This window comes from Pleurodeles waltl, chromosome 6 (assembly GCF_031143425.1).
Source record: "Pleurodeles waltl isolate 20211129_DDA chromosome 6, aPleWal1.hap1.20221129, whole genome shotgun sequence".
Classification (NCBI taxonomy): domain Eukaryota; kingdom Metazoa; phylum Chordata; class Amphibia; order Caudata; family Salamandridae; genus Pleurodeles; species Pleurodeles waltl.
The window spans coordinates 1,502,759,026-1,502,777,586 of NC_090445.1; the positions used below are offsets into that span (position 1 = coordinate 1,502,759,026).

The 18,561-nt window shown below is 42.6% G+C and overlaps 1 protein-coding gene across 1 annotated transcript in view; it reads right to left on the bottom strand.

Annotated features, from left to right (window-relative positions):
* PLCH2 (phospholipase C eta 2) overlaps window positions 1-18,561 on the bottom strand; it is a 1,343,524-nt gene that overhangs the window by 88,776 nt on the left and 1,236,187 nt on the right. The window contains exon 14 of the mRNA XM_069240985.1: window positions 2,007-2,099. Coding sequence (XP_069097086.1) covers window positions 2,007-2,099 — 93 coding nt within the window. The remainder of the gene's footprint in view (window positions 1-2,006; window positions 2,100-18,561) is intronic.

Genomic DNA, 18,561 nt, shown 5'->3' on the forward strand with positions numbered 1-18,561 from the left:
TTTTTTAACATGATTCTAGCTTCCATGGAAATCAACTTGAGATACGTAAAGATTGGTGTAATAAACCAGAAACGGTAAGCAAATATTCTGACAGCTGTGCATGGTGTACATGTGAGTCACTTAAAAACACTGGCCCATATTTACACTTTTTTAGCACCGCATTTGCCCTGCCTTTTGGCACAAAAACGGTGCAAACTTACAAAGTACAATTGTATTTTGCAAGTTTGCGCCGCTTTTGCGTCAAAAAATGACGCAAATGTGGCGCTAAAAAAGTATAAATATGGGCCACTGATCTGAACAAGACCTTAAATCAGCAACATTCTACCATAATAGGTAGGCGCATAAGGACTCACTGGTCAAAACCCACCCCATTTTTTTGCAGCTACCTCCTTTGTGTGAATGGTAGACCCCACAGTGTTCTGAAATGTATTACATACGGTTGCCAAACGGAAAAGTTAGTGGGTCCCTGCTCGATATGACAGCAAAATGTAGGTAATGGACTGCTGTACAACCTGTGACTGACCCAATGTAAGACATATCTTTACGGCTGCCTGCACATGGACAAGGCTCCTTGCATATATACATGGCTTACAAAAAGATAATGACTTCTTTCACTCGTGTTGATCAAGGCCTTACCATCGAAATTGTTGTGGCCACACTGGCCCCCACCTTTATGGGGCAAGTATTCATATTTTTAGATACAAAATATTATTACATTTCGTGTTCAAAGCATAGGTGCATGGCCCCCGGCACTGGCGGCACATGAGTCCTTCCACAAATAAAGAGAGCTAATAGTGCATCTGCCCTGTTTGTGCGCCTTATAGTGGGAATAACATGCCCTATATTTCCCATTATCAAGGATCAACACTCAAATGTGCACCTGCATTTGGTGGCCTTCTGTTCATTAGGGACAAAGGTTATTCCAGACCCTAAACCGGATGACCCAATGGCTAATAGACATAAACCAGCCTGGTCTGTCCTGCCTGCTTTCAACATGAGTTACTCCTGTCAAAATGAGGTAAGCACCTGTAAAATAGCACTGAGCAAAAATACATAAATAGAAAGACATACATTCATTAGTACATAAAATATATATTTGAAAACCAAGCACCTGTAAAACAGCATGCAGCAAAGTGTATAATTGGAAATACATACATACATTAATACATAAAATATCTATTTAAAAACTAAGGGCCAGATTTACCAGGCCATAGCACCAACGGAGCATCGCTTTTTGCAACGCTCCAGTGGCGCTTACCACTTATCTACATTATAAGGAGGTGTAACTCCACTTTTTGTGGCTTTACACCTCCTTGTATATATGGGCCCCTCCAACGCAGTTTTCTGCATCAGAGGGGCGTGCAATGGGTGTTGCTGTGGGCATTCCACCGCAACACCCATTGCTTTTGACGCTGCCACAGATTTACAATGGGGAGCTAGCATGGCACAATGGGGAGGAATACTTTTACTCCTCCTTGTTTTTTGCTCATTTTATGCCATGGATGATTGTTTATGTGCAGGAAGGGACACCTTCCTGCATATAAACAATCACACCCCTCAATGCAGACACCCTTGCACTATTGTGCAAGGATGCCTATATTGGAGTGGGCTGCTTAATTTAGTGCTGGTGCAGGGGAAGACTCAGGGGTGCGCCATATTCTTGTAAATATGGTGCATCCCTGAGTTTCAAAACTGGCACAGCGCTGTTAATTTTGCCGCAGCACCGCGCTGCACCAGTTTCTTGTAAATCTGGCCCTAAATACTTGACAACAAATGATAGTCTCTCCTAAAGGGACAACGGGAGATTTCCAAATAGGTTGGTACTAGTGAAATGTTGGTAGGGCTCAGAGAAAGTCACACTATCCGTCATAATATTGACCCTGCATAGGCCCCCGAGGGACCGTCCTCTAAGGGAAATCTCCTGGTTTCCCTACAGTCAAGAAGACATCATGTAGAAATTATGCGGCTCACAAGACCATAGCATAAAGAACTGTAAATGCTCTAACCTTGCGTTTAGAAAAGCTGCCCATCAGAGACCGACTGTGTCGTTTGTGGGTGCCCATCTCTTCACCTGATTCCACGTCATCTTCTGCTTTACTCTATTGGGGGAGAAAAATAAATCAACACTTAAAACATGGAGGGAAGTGTTCTGTAGAACAGTGTCAAACTGTTGCTCTAGGAACCGCAGCAGGGTGAAGGTGGGAAAGGGTTTCTCACCTAAGTGGTCTGGAGATTGCTACTATCTCACTTACTGGCCCATATTTATACATTTTTAGCCCCGCATTCACGCTGCTTTTTGACGCAAAAATGGCGCAAAGTTACAAAATACAATTGTATATTGCAAGTTTGCGCCCCTTTTGCGTCATAAAATGACGCAAATGTGGCGCTAAAAAAGTATAAATATGGGCCACTATTTACAAAACACTGTCAACCACTTAGTCTCTCTTTGAAACATTCAGGGATATAAATACAATAGAGAGTGCAATACCACTACAGCTGTACCTAATTTGTTACTAAATATAAGTGAGGCCCAACTACTTCTTAGCGCCCACCACGAGTACTGAAGAATTGCCTCAGTTGCAAAGGCTGTCTAGTCTTGATTCTACCTCATCTCGCTTTCATCCTCTGCCCTTCACTTCCTGTCTATGTCTTTTACGTCTTCTATTTCGTTTTCGCCCCTACCTTCTTTGTCATCTGTTTTCCTATCTTCCTTCATCTTTCACCTTTTTCTTTTTTTCTCTCTCTTGTTCTGCGTCAAAGGCTGATGATGAAAAATAGGTCATGGGCCATATTATGAGTCTATTCTCTGTGCTGTGGTGACACAGAAGGGCAAGTCTTCTGTGTATACATTAACTCTAAAAGTCTCTGATTTAGTGGCTGGACTGCAGAGAGCAGAGCTCAGAAACACAGGCGGTAATTGCTTCTTCTTGTTCTGAACTATATTGAAAACTATGTTCCATGTGAACGCCACATATGCCGCTCAGGAAAGAAGGACACACACTATAGTGTGTCTTGTACAAACATTGAACAGAATATGACTCCCAATGAGATAGTTATGCAGAAAATCCACCTCTCATTAACCAGAGTAGAATGTAGAACAAGAGATACGTTATGGAGATGTATCATTACTTACAGGCATTCTTTCTTAGAACTGTGATCCATAATCATCACAAGAACTAATGAAAATTACATCCTAAACATGTTATATTCTTCAACACAGAGGAATGCTTGATTAAATAAAGTATTAAGCGATATATTACTGTTACTGAATGCATGATATGTTAAGGCTTCAAGAGAGATGCAATACTATGCCAAAAGACTGCTTTACAAAAAAATGAGACAAACCAAAAAAGTACCACAAATATCTTACCATTTTTCAGTAACTGTCAATAACATGTATACAAAATATTAATTTAACAAGCTAACCATATATAACTGGCATGTTTCAATCATCTGCCCAATGCGCGACATGCAGTATTCTTTAATTTTGCAAATCATTGATAGGCTCCAACAAATGAAGGCTTTTTTTAGGCGTCCATATATATGAATAACGCTATCCTATATTTCTAGTTAGCATGTTCATTTTGCTTCATTAAAGTTAAGCCCAAATTACATTTTAATTTCGGGTTTTAAGTCTGAGAGTAGAAGCGTCGTCAATACCTGATCTGGCAATTTTTCGTAAAAATAAAATAAAACAACAGAAGCCTTATTGGATCATTGTTTCAGAATGTGGGATAGTTGTTGGAGTGACTGTTACAGGAAGGGGTGGGAATGGCTTAGAATGGCAGTGCTGCTTGTGAGTTACACAAACACTCTTAGTTTCACGCAATAGAAATAAGAACACAAAGTTTGTCTACCACTTGTTCTCCTGGTAACAGTGCTTAATTTGTGCTTGTTGTTTCCGGTGCTGAGCACCGGCACTTGTTTTTGAGGGCCGGCGCTTAGTCTTCTGCCTCAAGCATTTACTGCGTGCAAAAGACACACATGGGAAAGACGGAGGAAGAGAAAAACGAAAAAGTGTCACAATGGGAGGAAGCAGAAAGCTGCAAGAGTGAGCTGAGGGGGCACGGGGTGGCTTTAAAGGGACTGAAGAGGCCTGAGATGGCTTCAGGACTACGCTGCCTCAGTATTCCGTGCTCGCACATTTAGATACAGCAGCCGCGGAGGAGGGCTTTGGGCACCGGCACGTTGTTATTTACAAATTAAGCACTGTTACCAGCCACTGCACTGCACAGCAGTCAAGTCACAGCAAGAGCTCGGATTTATTGGGGGCTATTTATGGAAGGAGTTAATCAAAGTTGCAGGGCGATGACAGTTAAACAGCTTCCTTTCTGCCCATTTCACATTCGCATATCTGCAGACAGCAGTGTTCCATTTTTCACTTGCATGAAATATTAGCCACTTTTAAGCATCATGAAATCTTTATTAGGTACATTCATAATCTTGACAGATTTTCTTGACTATCTTTAGACAGAAATCAACTGAATATAATTCACATTCTTTAGGCACAAACTGGGTTCTACCATTGTGGACCTTTTGTAAAAACACCCCAAAACCGGGAAAGGTTGCGCACAACAGCATTATACACTTCTTGCCTATGTTTGCTAGTGTTTGTAGTCTGGAAGGATAAAGTGTATAGCGCACATTGTGACAATGGTGCAAATCTCCACAGGCAGTACTTACATCTGTCTCTAGAATAAAATAGAGCTTTGAAATCTTTCCAAGATGATTGAGTTAAAGAATAGATTCTCAAGCGCTTCCATTTGTGCATAAGTGAGGTTTCAAAATGGACTTTGAAAGAGCAAATTGATGGAACCAGATCAAAATAGTCATAGCCCATTTAATAATACTGAAATCTGAAATAGGAGGGTGAAGATCCTGTTAAACCTAGATTTCAAAAGGTCGGTGAGATGGCATGAATGTAAAAACACTTAAAATCCAATTTGCAGGGGCTAAATCCATAACTGTTCCCAGTTAGAAGAAAAAGCAAAACATTGATGTGCTTTCTTGTTTGCAATTGAAAGAACTGGAGTATTTTATATAATTCTTTAAGTTTTCATGAGAGCTATTTTACGTCTCAAAACTGATTGAAACAGGGCACTCTAGGAACTACCAGCAATCAGGTGTTCCAAGGTGTTCTCCCACTTCAAGATTGCCCTTCCATCTGTGGCCAAGTATCTAGAAACTAGTCCCATGATATGATGACAGAAATAAATAAAAGTATCATCCTTTTGAGAATCGTTCTGGCATGCAACATTGTGGTTAAATGGTCACAAACAGTGCTGCGTACTGATTCATTCTACTCCAGAATGTTTGCCGCCAGGTGTACTGTATGCTCCATAATACTGTGCCAACCTCATCAAACTCTCATTCAAGCATCATGCACTCTGCCCCTCACGGAGTGTCCTATTGGTATCTTCTGTTGTGGCATATTTCTCATATTTTTCAACCCATCTCTCATCTGTCTGGCATTAACTTTCCCATTCACATCATATTCACAACATATACCTAATTGACGGTCAGATGGCTTTATACAACTTTGGTACACTGCAGGACATCGTTATTTTTTATCGTGTGAATCAATTACTTAAAGTCCAGAAAGCAATTGGCTCAATGTTTAATTTGTAAGCAGCTAAACTCAGCCCCAAGATATAAGAGGGCACGTAATGAGTGAGACTATATATACATAAACAATCTAAGTCAAGAATATATTGTGTGACTGTTCAATCTCTACAGTTTTAGCTTGATTTATTGAACTAACCCTTAACTTATATTCCATACTGTGTTAATGGAAAGATACCCATTCGCCTTCGTTTATTAGCATTTTGAACGTCTAGCTTGAGCAACTGTTCATTTAGGCTTAACATGCAGGTTGTCAATTAGCATCTTACTCATTTTTATTATATCACATTTGTCATGCTCCTTGTGTGTGTCAGATTAAAATCTATACTATGTATCCTAATAAAATAGTCTCTATATAGAGGGAATGCATATGCCATGTCTCTTACAAAATCCTTGAAATACTAACAAAACATGAACAACCCTTTTTCTGCACTATAACAGCATCTTTAAAGTACTGCACTTGTGGTTGTTTTTTTCTAAGTAGAGAGGAAACACTAAAATAAAGGTTTAAGGCCCTTGATTAGAATTTGGATGACAGGATACTCTGTTAAAAATATGCAGGATGCAGAGAAAGCCGTATTATTAGTGCATTGTGGGATATGACACTTGTAATATGGCAGACAGGATAGCTGCCATGTTTTGACTGAGTATCCTACCTGCCAAACTCTAAATAAGGTCTTAAGTCTCCAATATATGCTTCTTTCAGTTAAAACCTGGAAAAAAAATCTTTGTGTCCAAATTAGGACATTATTCAAATGAATATAAAATGACAAACAGAAATCCACTATCTTCCTATAATCTTGGGTTTGGTGCTAAAACAACAAAGCAATGCTAAGTTCTATCCCAACTCTAGGAGAGTCTCAGAATCATTCAGCATCAAAATAAAATGCAAATAACAGAGGAGTTGGGAGAGACCTTGGTGATCTTAAGAGTAGGTCGAAGGTAGGCACCACGGCATGCTGTTGAAGATGACAATTTAAACCTTGTTTAATGATTTGGCTGTCAGTGGTAACCGATGTGACTAGGTCCCATGATGGTAAAAGCTGGCATCAGTAGCTACTGCAAGGATGCCATGCTGTTTCATGGGCACAGAACTAGGGCGCGCCAACACCGGGTCAACGTGACCTCTCGTGTTGGCTTAAAATGGTGATTCATGCTCAAAGGCTAACATTGCACACTGTCTAACTTGACACAAAATTATATTTCTTCCTGAGCTCTTGGGCAATGAACCCGGCTAAAGTAGATAGCTCTAACTGCACAGCTGCATAATGTTCATGCAAAAGCACAACTTCAGTATTTGTGTCTAGCCCTTGTCGTATACTATGCAAATTATTGAAGTTTCAATCTCAAATCTGAATAATTCGCTAATCGTCTGCTATACAAATCTGAAGGTGGATAAAGAGTTTATGAGGATGGCTTCATCCCTTCTATGTTTCTGTACTTTCATTTTCACTGTAATCTCATCATAATTGCTTTCTGTTGTATTTGGAATTTTAAAATAGGAATGGATCAGCTGAAAATTGTTTTATGGGAGCAGAAAAGACTTTATAACTGATTGTACAACCTATCAGATATGAAAGGTTCTTATACAGTTTTTTTAATAAGAATGAAAAATAAGATGATTAAAATAATAAAAAAATAAATATTCAGGACCTACACTGCTTTGCTCACAGGATTTATCAGTGTAGCACTGGACTCAGTCTCATTCTCCAAACTTTGAAAAAACAAAAATGACTTTATCGTAGAGAATCACAGATTGTGGTAATGATGTTGGACAAACAGGAGCCAAACTAAGGCTCATATTTCTACTTTTTTTGCGCTGCATTTGTGTAATTTTTTTATGCAAAAGCGGCGCATACTTACAAAATACAATTATATTTTATACGTTTGTGCCCCTTTTGCGGCAAAAAATGTCTCAAATGTGGCGCAAAAAAGTGTAGCTATGGGCCTAAGTTTCTCCCAGCTGTAAGCTCAAGAACTCAAATGTATTAAGCTAATGAATGACACATTTTGGTTGTCAGAAGAGAGCTATTGTGGTCTATACGTGCTGACTGTTCAGCATTTTCTTTCCAGTGACTCATATTTTAGCAATTGCAAAACGTTAGACTATTTACAGCCTACTTGTATGTCTTGACACCCATCCTCATCAAAGTAGACATTCTAGCTCTAGAAAGAGATTAAAATGAGAAGGAGAAAGGGGGTGCACGTCAGACATTGGATGCATAAGGAAAAAGACAACGTCAAAATTGTTGAAAACAATCTAGGTAATGGACTGCCTACAACCTGATCAATGATACAGTTGTAGCATATGGGAGCATTCTGGCCGACCTATGAGACTAGTTAGGATAGCATGAGGCTGTGGCTCTCCAGGAATCAGGCCGAGGGAAAGACTAGTCATTAGGAAGGAGACTAATAAGACACTTGTAGCATAAAATACGACCAAAAACTGTGAACTGTGAACATTGGACTAAAAACTGTGTAGTTGGCATCCTTGTATTTTTGCTACATTATTTTTTTTACCATTGCCAGCATTGCTACCCACAGTGATTTGGGATTTTTTCAATATCCAAGAAAAAGCTGTGGCTAAAAGGGGTCCGTGTAGCCTTGTGAGCTTTCTGGCTGCTAACCAGGGCTGGAGAAACAACCACCTTCCTTTTTTTGTCTCTGGTGCTGCCCTCAGTCTACCTTCTCCACTGACAACGGAGATGGCATGGTCAAGTAGTCGCCATTGTATCTCTCTACGATCACTCACCTGATGGGGAGCAAACCAAATTCCCTGCGGTGTAAGTTCTAACCATGTGGCTCGGGGTCTCTGGCTATAGGGATGGGTGAAGTTAAACTAAGCCAGACTCAGCAAATTCAAGGGAATGTTTTATCCCTTTGAGAAGGTCAATATTCCATATATTCATTCAACTGCATGGGTACAATTAAAACTCTGTCCACCACTACCAGTAACCTGCAAGACTATGGAGACTTACAGAGAAAGGTGGGAGGAGAGAAGGGAGAAGGTTGCTATAGAACTTGGCCACAAGAATCTCGCCAAACTTGGTTGAAGGTTATTCCAGTTTAAAAGTCCATGCTAGGTGCATGCACAAGGTTCAGGGAAATTACTTGATGCCAGGCAGCTGACAGAGAACAAGCAAAGGTCAGCTAGGCCTTCTCTTCCTCAATGTCTGCGGCATTTGTAGCACACAGCAATAGAAGTGGAGTGATAATAAGGAGAACAATAAGGCCATTGTGCAGATATAGCTGCAATACAATAGTGTCTAGTGTACTAAAATCTTTCCCCCATATGGGGGCATATTTGCTATTTTACATTCAATACAGCTCATCACCAGTGCTGGTGGGCTGCATTTGGTGAAAAGAGGGAAAGTCTGACAGCACAATTGCTGCATAGAAATGACACAGCTGCTCTCTTCTCATATGCTGGCATACTTTCAGGCTTCCTTGTTCCAGCCACACTGCGTTGTACCATGGTGCAAAAGTGTCTGTGTGATTCTAGAATATGTTGTGCACCAGGAGGGTACTCTTCCTATGCAAAATTCTATACTTTGACTTACTTTTGACCTTTTTCATTTTGCGCACTCACACACACAAAAAAAATGTTAGGAGAAAACAAAACGCTTCTCCCTCCTTGTGCCTAGAAGCAGTCATTTGTTCACTTGTTGAGGGATAGGGTTGGTTACAAATATTAGTAGACAGGTCTATGCATCAAAAATCATGAGTGGTTGTATAGGAATACCCATGTTTCCCCAACCCACCCTCGGGATGCCCCCTGGACATAAATCATTGCACAGTATAGCACAAGTTTAGTCACTTTAGTCAACTGTCCAGTGCAAAAATAAAAAAGGTTTGTGCTGGAAAGCAATTTCCAATTTTAACATTAGGAGCTGGTTTGTGTCACTTGTGATAACTTTGCATCAGTGCATAGTGTTGATAAATCTGGACTTCTTTTTCATTGTGGAAGTGCAGTAGATCATGAGTCAGGGACTGTGTACTAGTGATTGTGGAGAAAAGGACATTAGACTCAGTGAAAGAGGTGAGCCATTCACAACGGGATAGAATTTCAGGTGCGTACCAATCGATAAATTCGCAGATATCCGTAAAGTGACCAGTTCACGAAATTAAAAGTAACATGATGTGTTACTTAACATATCTCTACCCTAGTCCTATCCGGGAAGAATTCACGTTGGCTAGCTGCAGACTAGGCCTGTCTGATAGAGTGCTGGCATACAGGTTTTTGCAAATCGAGTAAATTCGGATCGAGTTCCGGACTGGAATTATTTTTTTAAATATGGTTTATTCATTTTCTGCATATAGCCGACAACATAAGACAGCAGACAATGTCGAGACATCATTAAAGGGTGGTGAAAATGATCAATTTCATCACCATTAATAACCAACCTCGCCGCGAGGCGACGTAGACATATAATAGTGTCTCTTGGCTACAGCTGTAGGTTTTTTTTTCAGCCAGACCCATGTTATTCTGCTGTCGAATGTGAAATCCCCACATGCCGCAAAACGCGTGCATTTATTCAAAATATGCTCTCGAAGGTATGACGCGCTGCTTCCTCAATCAGTATGATGAAGCTGAAATCTCGTATATTTATGTGCCGGCAGAGGGCACTGTTCATACACAGAAAACACCACCTCGGCCGCAGGGTGCTCAACATGCCAAGAAACAGCTTCTGTTTTAAATTTAAAAAAAAACACTCGATTTAGAGGCTTCACAGCCCGTAATCTTTCTGTTAAAACACCAGAAACGGAGTTAGGTGCATTTAGAGGAGTGTTTTCAATGGCACTGTGTATTATGCTCAGCTGGCGAGCCGAGACCTCTACGCCCCGAAGATTCAACCACTTATTTAGTTATCACTGAACCTTTTTAACTTGACCTCGAGTCTTCCGGGAACATTCACTTCCTGGGAGCTGCAATTCCCGATCTCCGCTCAGCTTCTTACACCGACGTGAGCGAAGCCCTGCTGGAGCTGCATTACACCAGACAGCGATAAATCCGTGTTTTGGTTCATCTGAGAGGACTGTAATATCTGAATTCTAAAAAGCTAAAGACCTGGCTTTTCAGTTAACCTACCTACCATAGACAGGGAGAGGCGTAACGAAATCTAAGCCCCCCTCCCCCCTGCCAAGTACCTGTGGTAGGTCCAATCCGCCCTGTACCCAGTCAGGGGCCTGCCTCCCGTGCACAGTGTACTGTGCTGAGGGGGCCCCTGGAGCTCGCCTTCCCCTCCTCCCCCGCACCGCGCAGGTTTTGGGGCGCGGGCTTTGTTACGCCACGGAGGCAAGGCTAGGCAGTAGGCAGACACCTGCTCAGCCCAGAATATCCTCGCAGGTACACATACAGAAAATACACAATTATACACAAAACATACGCGTTTTTGTGGTGTCCGTAACAGAAACAGACCAAGCGCCGAGACCACAAAATGACAAGTGAAGGCGTGTTTTTATTTTTCTGGTACAAACTGTGATCCGCCCTATCTGTAGATGTAATTAATATTTATAGCACAGATACCAGTGGTTCCATGTTACCAAGGTCGCAGGTCCAATCATGTTTTTTTCTTTAACCCATCACTTGTTTTCTGGTGTACCACTTCGACTGGATCTAGTGAAATGAACTAGGCCTATCAGCGCCCAGAAGGCATTAAACGAAGACAACTAGAGCACCTCATCTGTGTGACTTGGAGTTTTTTGGTAATCTTAGGCTTGGTGCAAGTGGGAAGTAGTGAAAGGAAGGCACGGAAAAATGACGTTCTCCTCAGATGTGCATAATTCTCAAAGGAGGGTTGGATTGGGATCATAAATATGTCTCGGCAGTGAAAGAAAATGTGGCCCACATTCCTCCGGGACTGCATATAAAGAGCCCTCTTTAGTTTTCTTGCTCTGGCGTCTACAGAATCTCAAAACATGGTCAATTAGCAGTTTATTTATTTTTGTAGTTGTACATGGTGTGAATGCAGCCCAAGGGCACTGCAGCAATTTGTTAGTTAAATTATACAAGATCAAAATATTCTTTTATTTTAAGTTTAGAGTGATTCGCCCAGAATCCCAGGATGTTGAGCCAACGACGAGACTCATCCAACATAGCTTCCATTTGGAAGGTCTGCAGCTCTGACCCTACCTCGATTCTACCCCACAGCCCCAGGGTCCTACATACTTAGACTCTCCCCTCCCACCAAGCCCTGAATGTAATGGCTTAGCCGGCGGAGGGCTAGGGGGAAAGACACTGCTACTGGGCAGGGCCGACCCCACAGGAGGCAGAGGTGAGAAAGGGCCAGACTCTGCAGGTCAAAGTTGCAGACTGAACGCCTCCCCCACCCATTATAGGCTCAGGGCGATGGCCTGGCAGATGATGTTAGAAGGGCATGCCGTGGGCTGGTTGGCAGAGGCCCTAAAATCCGGCCCACCATTCACCTTTAGGCATTGGCCACCGGCCAATGTCTGACTGCCCACGTAACCAATCTGACCCTGTCTCACAGTGCCCACAACTTGTGTTGTCAGGTACTTAAGTGTCATTGGTGACACTAGAATTTCAGTCCTGGGTGTTTATTACCCATCTTTATGCATTCTGGAAATCTTGGTTCACTTTCTTTGCTACAGTTGGTATGAGGTAGTAGAGTGCAATGACTTGCAAAAGAAAACTCAGGGGTGGAACAAGGGTTACCAAGGGGTGCTATTCAGAATGAGCATCAAAGTGCCTTGTGCATGCGAGAGGAGGGTATTGTAGTTTTGAAGGTCCTATCCAGTTTTTTGCTTTGCATTTGGGGACTTGTAGTTCTGATTCACAATGTCATACACAGGACAACAATTTCCAGAATGCAAAGTTAAAAACCTGCTATGAATGGGCTAATCATGCATGGAACTAGGAAACTTGAGACCTCTGGTAACCCATACATCATGTTCATTTAATCCAAGCTCCACTGTACATGCTGTAGAGAGTGTGACAATTCTATAATGGGGACAACATAACTATGAATACCAGAATGTAAAGAAAAAAAACTGGACTAGATGAGCTACTCATCCATGTAACTAGGAAACTTGAGTGCTCAGACTGGTTACGTTCTGTGGGAAACTTAACCAGGTTAGAGTCTCAACAGGCATGGGGATAAGGGTCAAAATCTCTCTCACACACACACACACACAAATACAGACAGGGCCGGCTTTAGCGCAAGTGGCGCCCTGTGCAACAGTCTTTTTTTGGTGCCCTCCACCCCATGACCACTTCCTCGGTTTCACTCACTACCATCCATCAAATGAACCCCTCATCTGTCCATAGCCCTCCCTTTAACATACATTAATTAGTTTTAAAGGGCTTGTAAAGGCTGGCTCTACTAATCCACTTGGCTATCCACGTAAATTATAGTTCTGTTCTTTGCAGCAGGCATATTAATCCTCTACACTACTTTATGGAGTGTCAAAGCTGCCGCTAGACAAATCTCCCATCTCTCCCTAGCAGGAACTTTAATCACAAGAGGTATCTTGCTATTTTAACTGTTTCTTGAAGGCTGGACCACAAGGAACTTTTCAGCAGGTGCTTTTAAATCGCAAGTTTTGTAAGTTACGGCTTCACACATCACCCCCCTGAGGTCAGTGCACCCAATTCAGGTCAGCACCCGGTGCTGCCCCACCGCTCGCACCGCTCTAAAGCCCGCCCTGAATACAGGCACACGCGTGCGCGCACACACATAGTGCTACGAAGTTTTCTTTCAACTCTGAGACTTTTAGTCTTGTTTATTAATCATAAAACAGGACCACACGCGCCAGAATTCAAAGAAAAAAGCCTGGACCTGCACTTCACGCACGGACCTAGGAAACTTGGCAGCTATGTCCACAAACATTGAGCTATCTTTCCGACCCACATTTCACTCCACGCCTGTGGCCGCCTCCAGCGCTCAGAGTGAGCAGCAGGGACCCTACATCCAGCCGAGATTTAATATTCCAGCATTGGCAGCGGCTTGGAATGAGCGCGGGCCCAGCTAATTGTCAATCACTATTCCTGGCTAATGAAAGATGTTCACTACATGAAAATATAATCTGCCCGGAGGGAAAGAGCGCGGCTTTTACCGTGGAATTCGCAGAGCTCATCGCGTTCCTCTGAGCGAAGGCATTTAAACTTCCAAACATGCACGATGGACATAAACAAAGCGAAGCTTTCAGTCATGGTACCCATGCCCAGCATAGCCAATGAGGACCTGCCCGGTGGTGCAGCTGGAAATCTGCCAAGATCATCCGATCCTGTCTTTGCTCTTGAAGTTTGAGACAGGCCTCGTTTTACTTACCGCCTATCAGCCTGAAAAAGCTAAAAACAAACAGCAGTTAATCTTGCCCCTCTACTCTACTGGGATATCTCCTGTGGGTGGAACACTCATCCGAAATGCTAAGGATTAAAGATGATTTCTTAAAGGCAGATCTAGTCTGTTGTCAACCACCAAGGATGGAAAATGTATAAGGTAAGGTAGCAGCCTTACGAGCCACCAATATGTGACAGCAGACCACAAGAGAAAAGCAGATTATCTACCATTTTTTTTATTGGGAGGGCAACAAGGAGTGCACAAATGGTAAAATGTTATTTTGTCTAAAACTGTGAAAACCCTTTTAAGGTTCCTACCTACCACCTTGAAACGTCAGCCCAGACCTTGGACTCTCTCAACCACAACCTGGACCCTCTGAACAGTATATCTGTATAAAAACAGTTATTTTGTTTTAATTTTGTTCAGATTTTAAAAATATAATTGAAATAAGCTTATTGTTTTTACAGGAGAGTTCCTAACCAAAATGTCATGACAAAAATCCAACTTGTTTAAATCCCGTTATTGCAGTCTTGCTTGCTCCATATACATCATAGACAACCACAATATAGGGGCGAATTTAAGAAAAGTGGCGCTGCATTTAATGCAGCGCCACTATTCTCCCACTCCTTAGCGCACCCCTAACACCACCATATGTGCACAGTATTTAACATATGGTGCACCACGGTGGTAGTTAGGAATCCAGCATCAACATTTATGATGCTAGTTTGGCGCTTTGCAGGATTCGTGCCAAAAACTTTGACGCTAATCCTGCAAAGTTGTGTCTCCTTTTAACGCCTGCTCTCTGCAGGCATTAAAAATGCAGCTAAAAATGGTGCAAATAAATTAGATTTCATTGCGCCATTTCTTCGACCTCCGACGGGGGAACACCCCTCTCCTTGCATATATTATGCCTGGCGCAGGCATAATGTAGCGAAAGAGGTTACAAAGTGGCGCAATGCATGCATTGTGCCACTTTGTAAATATGGGGTGGCAATTTTGGCCTCATTGGGCCACATTAGTGTAAAGCAATATGACGCTAATGTGGCACAAGGAGGCGCTAGGCCCTTCTAAATCTAGGCCATAGTGCTTTGGCAGAGGTGGCATGGCAGTCAAACGGCTCATGTCATACAGGTGATCTTCTGCCAGTCCTGGTTTTCCTGCCAAAATCGCTAAGCTTACAGAAATATGTAAGTCGATTCTTACAACTGGAAAATAAACTATAACCCACATGGGGCTCTATGCCATTGGTGGATGAGATGAGATTTTAGCTTGTCAAGTGCAGCCATTTATATCATGGTCCCTTCTCTTGCGGTGTCTAAGATTTGTGCAATTTGTTTTCACATAATTACGTTACATTTCTGAAAAATTACAATGCAAGACCATTGTTGAGCAACATATTTCAGCATGTTGTGCATCCTTCCATCAAATTTTGACCCAAGGTTGCATTTTTCACTAAAATAAGTACGAAAACACAATTGCAGTGAACAACAACAGCTCGTGCTTTGGTAGTTTGTGTTGCTCCCGTGCTATTATTTTGCCGTAAACCACAAATTAATTACTCGACGTGGCATAATGGTGGAATTTCACACAACAAGCACAATGTGAAATCTCCCAAATATGTGAACTAAGCCAACATAATTTATATTTCACTGGGCCTAATTCTCCAACATTATTCTAACGTCTCTGTGTCAGCAGTGCTGTATTGTTGCATCCATATATAAATATATATAATAAACACACACACATACTCTGACTTATTAACTTGGTCAATGAGTGTTTTTCCTTGCCAGTGATTTGTATCATGTCCTGCCCAAAGAACTACAAAATAATGATTTTTAGGCGCTCAGACAACACTTTCAGGACAAGCTGAAAGGACACCCTGCCAGACCTCATTAAAAAATGATTACCAAATAAATTATTTTAAAAACTAGACAGAAAAATCATCCCTCAGCTCAACTCCCTCCTGCCCACTCTTCCGCTGGGATTGTTAAGAATATCAATATGCTCCGTTCTGCCCGAAGGCAGAGCTCCATATCTGCGCACAGCACTCAACAAGTCTTTGCTGCTATCAGCAGTCTTAATTAACGTTTCATATTACGGCGGATCAAATGGGTGTCTTGTGCGATCGGAGTTCGACATGGGGTGACAGAATAAGGCCACCTGGTGCCCCGGGCACTGCATGTGTTCGCAAGCAAAGCCTGATTCCACACCCTTAAATATTGTCAAATCTGCAGAACAGGAGCATTTTGTTGATTTAGCACACATTAAATGATAGGGAATCATTTTAAAACATACCTGGAGAACGAATTGCAGGCTAGCTGGTCAGCTAATTCTGCTGAACCAGTGTATTTTTCTAAAGTGAATTATTAACACTAGTTGGGGCAGGGGGTGGCCACTAACCTGGGGCACTGGTAGGGATCGAGGTATGCTGAAAATGAAGGAGTTTCAGGAAGGGGTGACTGTCACGAGGTGGTGGGTCTTCCAATCCCTTCATTTATTGTGTTTTTTAGGACTGCCAGCGTTGGGTAGGAGATGCCCACTGCTTGGCTAGAGTGTGCTGTCAGGTTAACTCCCTGTGGAGCCAGCGTAAGTCTCCTTCGGTTTTTCATTTTTGCCTCACTGAACATGACAGTCATCTTTGTGCCTCCATGTAAATGGCTTGAAACCCTTAGCATGGTTCATTAGGCACGCAAAGTGCACCCCTCCATTGGAGACTGCTGTCCTCTTAGTGGTCGGGGGAGACTGACAGTTGCAACATTTGTGCATAGTTTGTGCAGGGGCCCAACGTTTTGTTCATAAGCATGTGGCCAGCGTTATCAAAGGTTGGGGTGCTATGTACTCAGGATGTGTAGTCTTGACTCCACCTCATGTTTCTTTAATCCACCTCCAGACACTTCCTGCCGCGTTACCTCACCCTAGCACGCGTTTTGTTCATTACTGCTTTCTCCCGTCATCTCTGTTTTTCGCGTTTCTCTTCCGCCTTGTTTTCCCCATTGTGTTTTCTCTCTTTTGCTCTGCATCAAAGTCTGAAGAGGAGATATAAGTTCTGGTCTGCGATAATGCGTGACAGTGGGCCTCACCTGCAATCACCGGCTCAAATTAAGCACTAGGTGACAGTATTCATTTCAAGTGGGAGGAAAGACCCTTTTGCCCTTTCACCTTCAGAGCCAAAGACCCATTGGCCTACCATGTTAAAAGGTGTAGGAGAGTCACTGACCCAGGTCCTTAGTCCGTCTTTCTGTGACACTGATGGGAATGTCTGTACAGTACGCATGTATGAGTTAGGGCCGGCGTAGGGTGGGTGTGTACACTTTACTAGCTTGGCACAGGAATCCATCCTGAGATTCTTTTTTGTGTTTATGACTCCATAAAATTGAAAGCGTAGGTGAGAATGCGCCGTGGAATTTTCCTGAAACTTACCCGCAGAGTAGCTCATGTAGCTCTGGCGGCTGGTGGACTGGGGTGACTTATGTTTTCCTTTGTCTCACATGGGAGTGAGTCCTGGAATCATCTTACCCTTTAACCCTGGAATGCCACTGTAGTTAGGTTTTGGGGGCTGGTTGCTGAGCATACTTTTATCCTTTTATTCGAATTGTAGCCTCCTGTTCCCTATCAGTGCCCTTCCAGTTCTCTTCATCTTCCTGCTGCATTACCCTATCAAAGACTGTAAGTGGACCAGTCTATATGGAATACACAAAAAGACAGTAACTGACAGTAACAAGCTTCGAGACATCTGCTGTGGAAATCACCGATAACAAGCACATCATCATGCTCTGTTCATGCAGGAGATATGCAGGAGCCTAGCGTGAGAAGGATAATTGCAAAAGGTTGTTGGAAAGCCTGAGATGCCCTGCTCATCGTGGCATGCATTCTCATGACCAGGGATAGGAGTTACATAGTAGTGTAACTGAGAAGACAAGTATGCGGCAAAGCAGGAATGTTAGATTGCTTGAGAACTTCTCTTCAGGTTAAGGTCAACCATGGACAAGCCCTCAGCAAGGAGAGCTGTAAACACAGTGGACCACTGCTCTGCGCTGAGGAAAGGGTGTTGCTGGATTGTATCCCCAAGAGGACAACCTGACTTGTGGATCGGGGGAGGATGAGCATGTGTTTTGTGTTGAGGCCCCTCTGCCCATGACCACTAGTCGTGCACACCTAACGGGAAAGAGAATGACGTAGATCCGTCCTCCCTCTTGGAATAGAAGTGATTTATGGAGTTTCCTGTTGAGGAGAAGCTGTGAAAATCCATGCAAAACCACTTGTAAATACTCTCGGTAGGTGTGGAGATCTTCCACATTAAAGCCGTGACCTGTTCCATGTTGATTTGTGGATACCAGAGGCATTAGAAAAGTTAACGAAGTCCATCGGGTTTAAAGATATGAACCTTTGATGTATGGCAGCATTGAAATATTTTGAACCATTTACAGCCTTTTAAAGACACACACTTTCACATTGTGGCACATTTAAAATATCGTAAAAATATTTACAAGTTTCAGAATCATTCCATATAAAGGTAACCTGCTGATCACTGCTGGGACAGAGTCGCACAGGGAGGGACCAGGTGACAACTCTTCCTCCTCTGTGTGGCATGAGGGGGTCTCTTTTTCTTTATGCAGGAACGAATTCAGAGAACAAG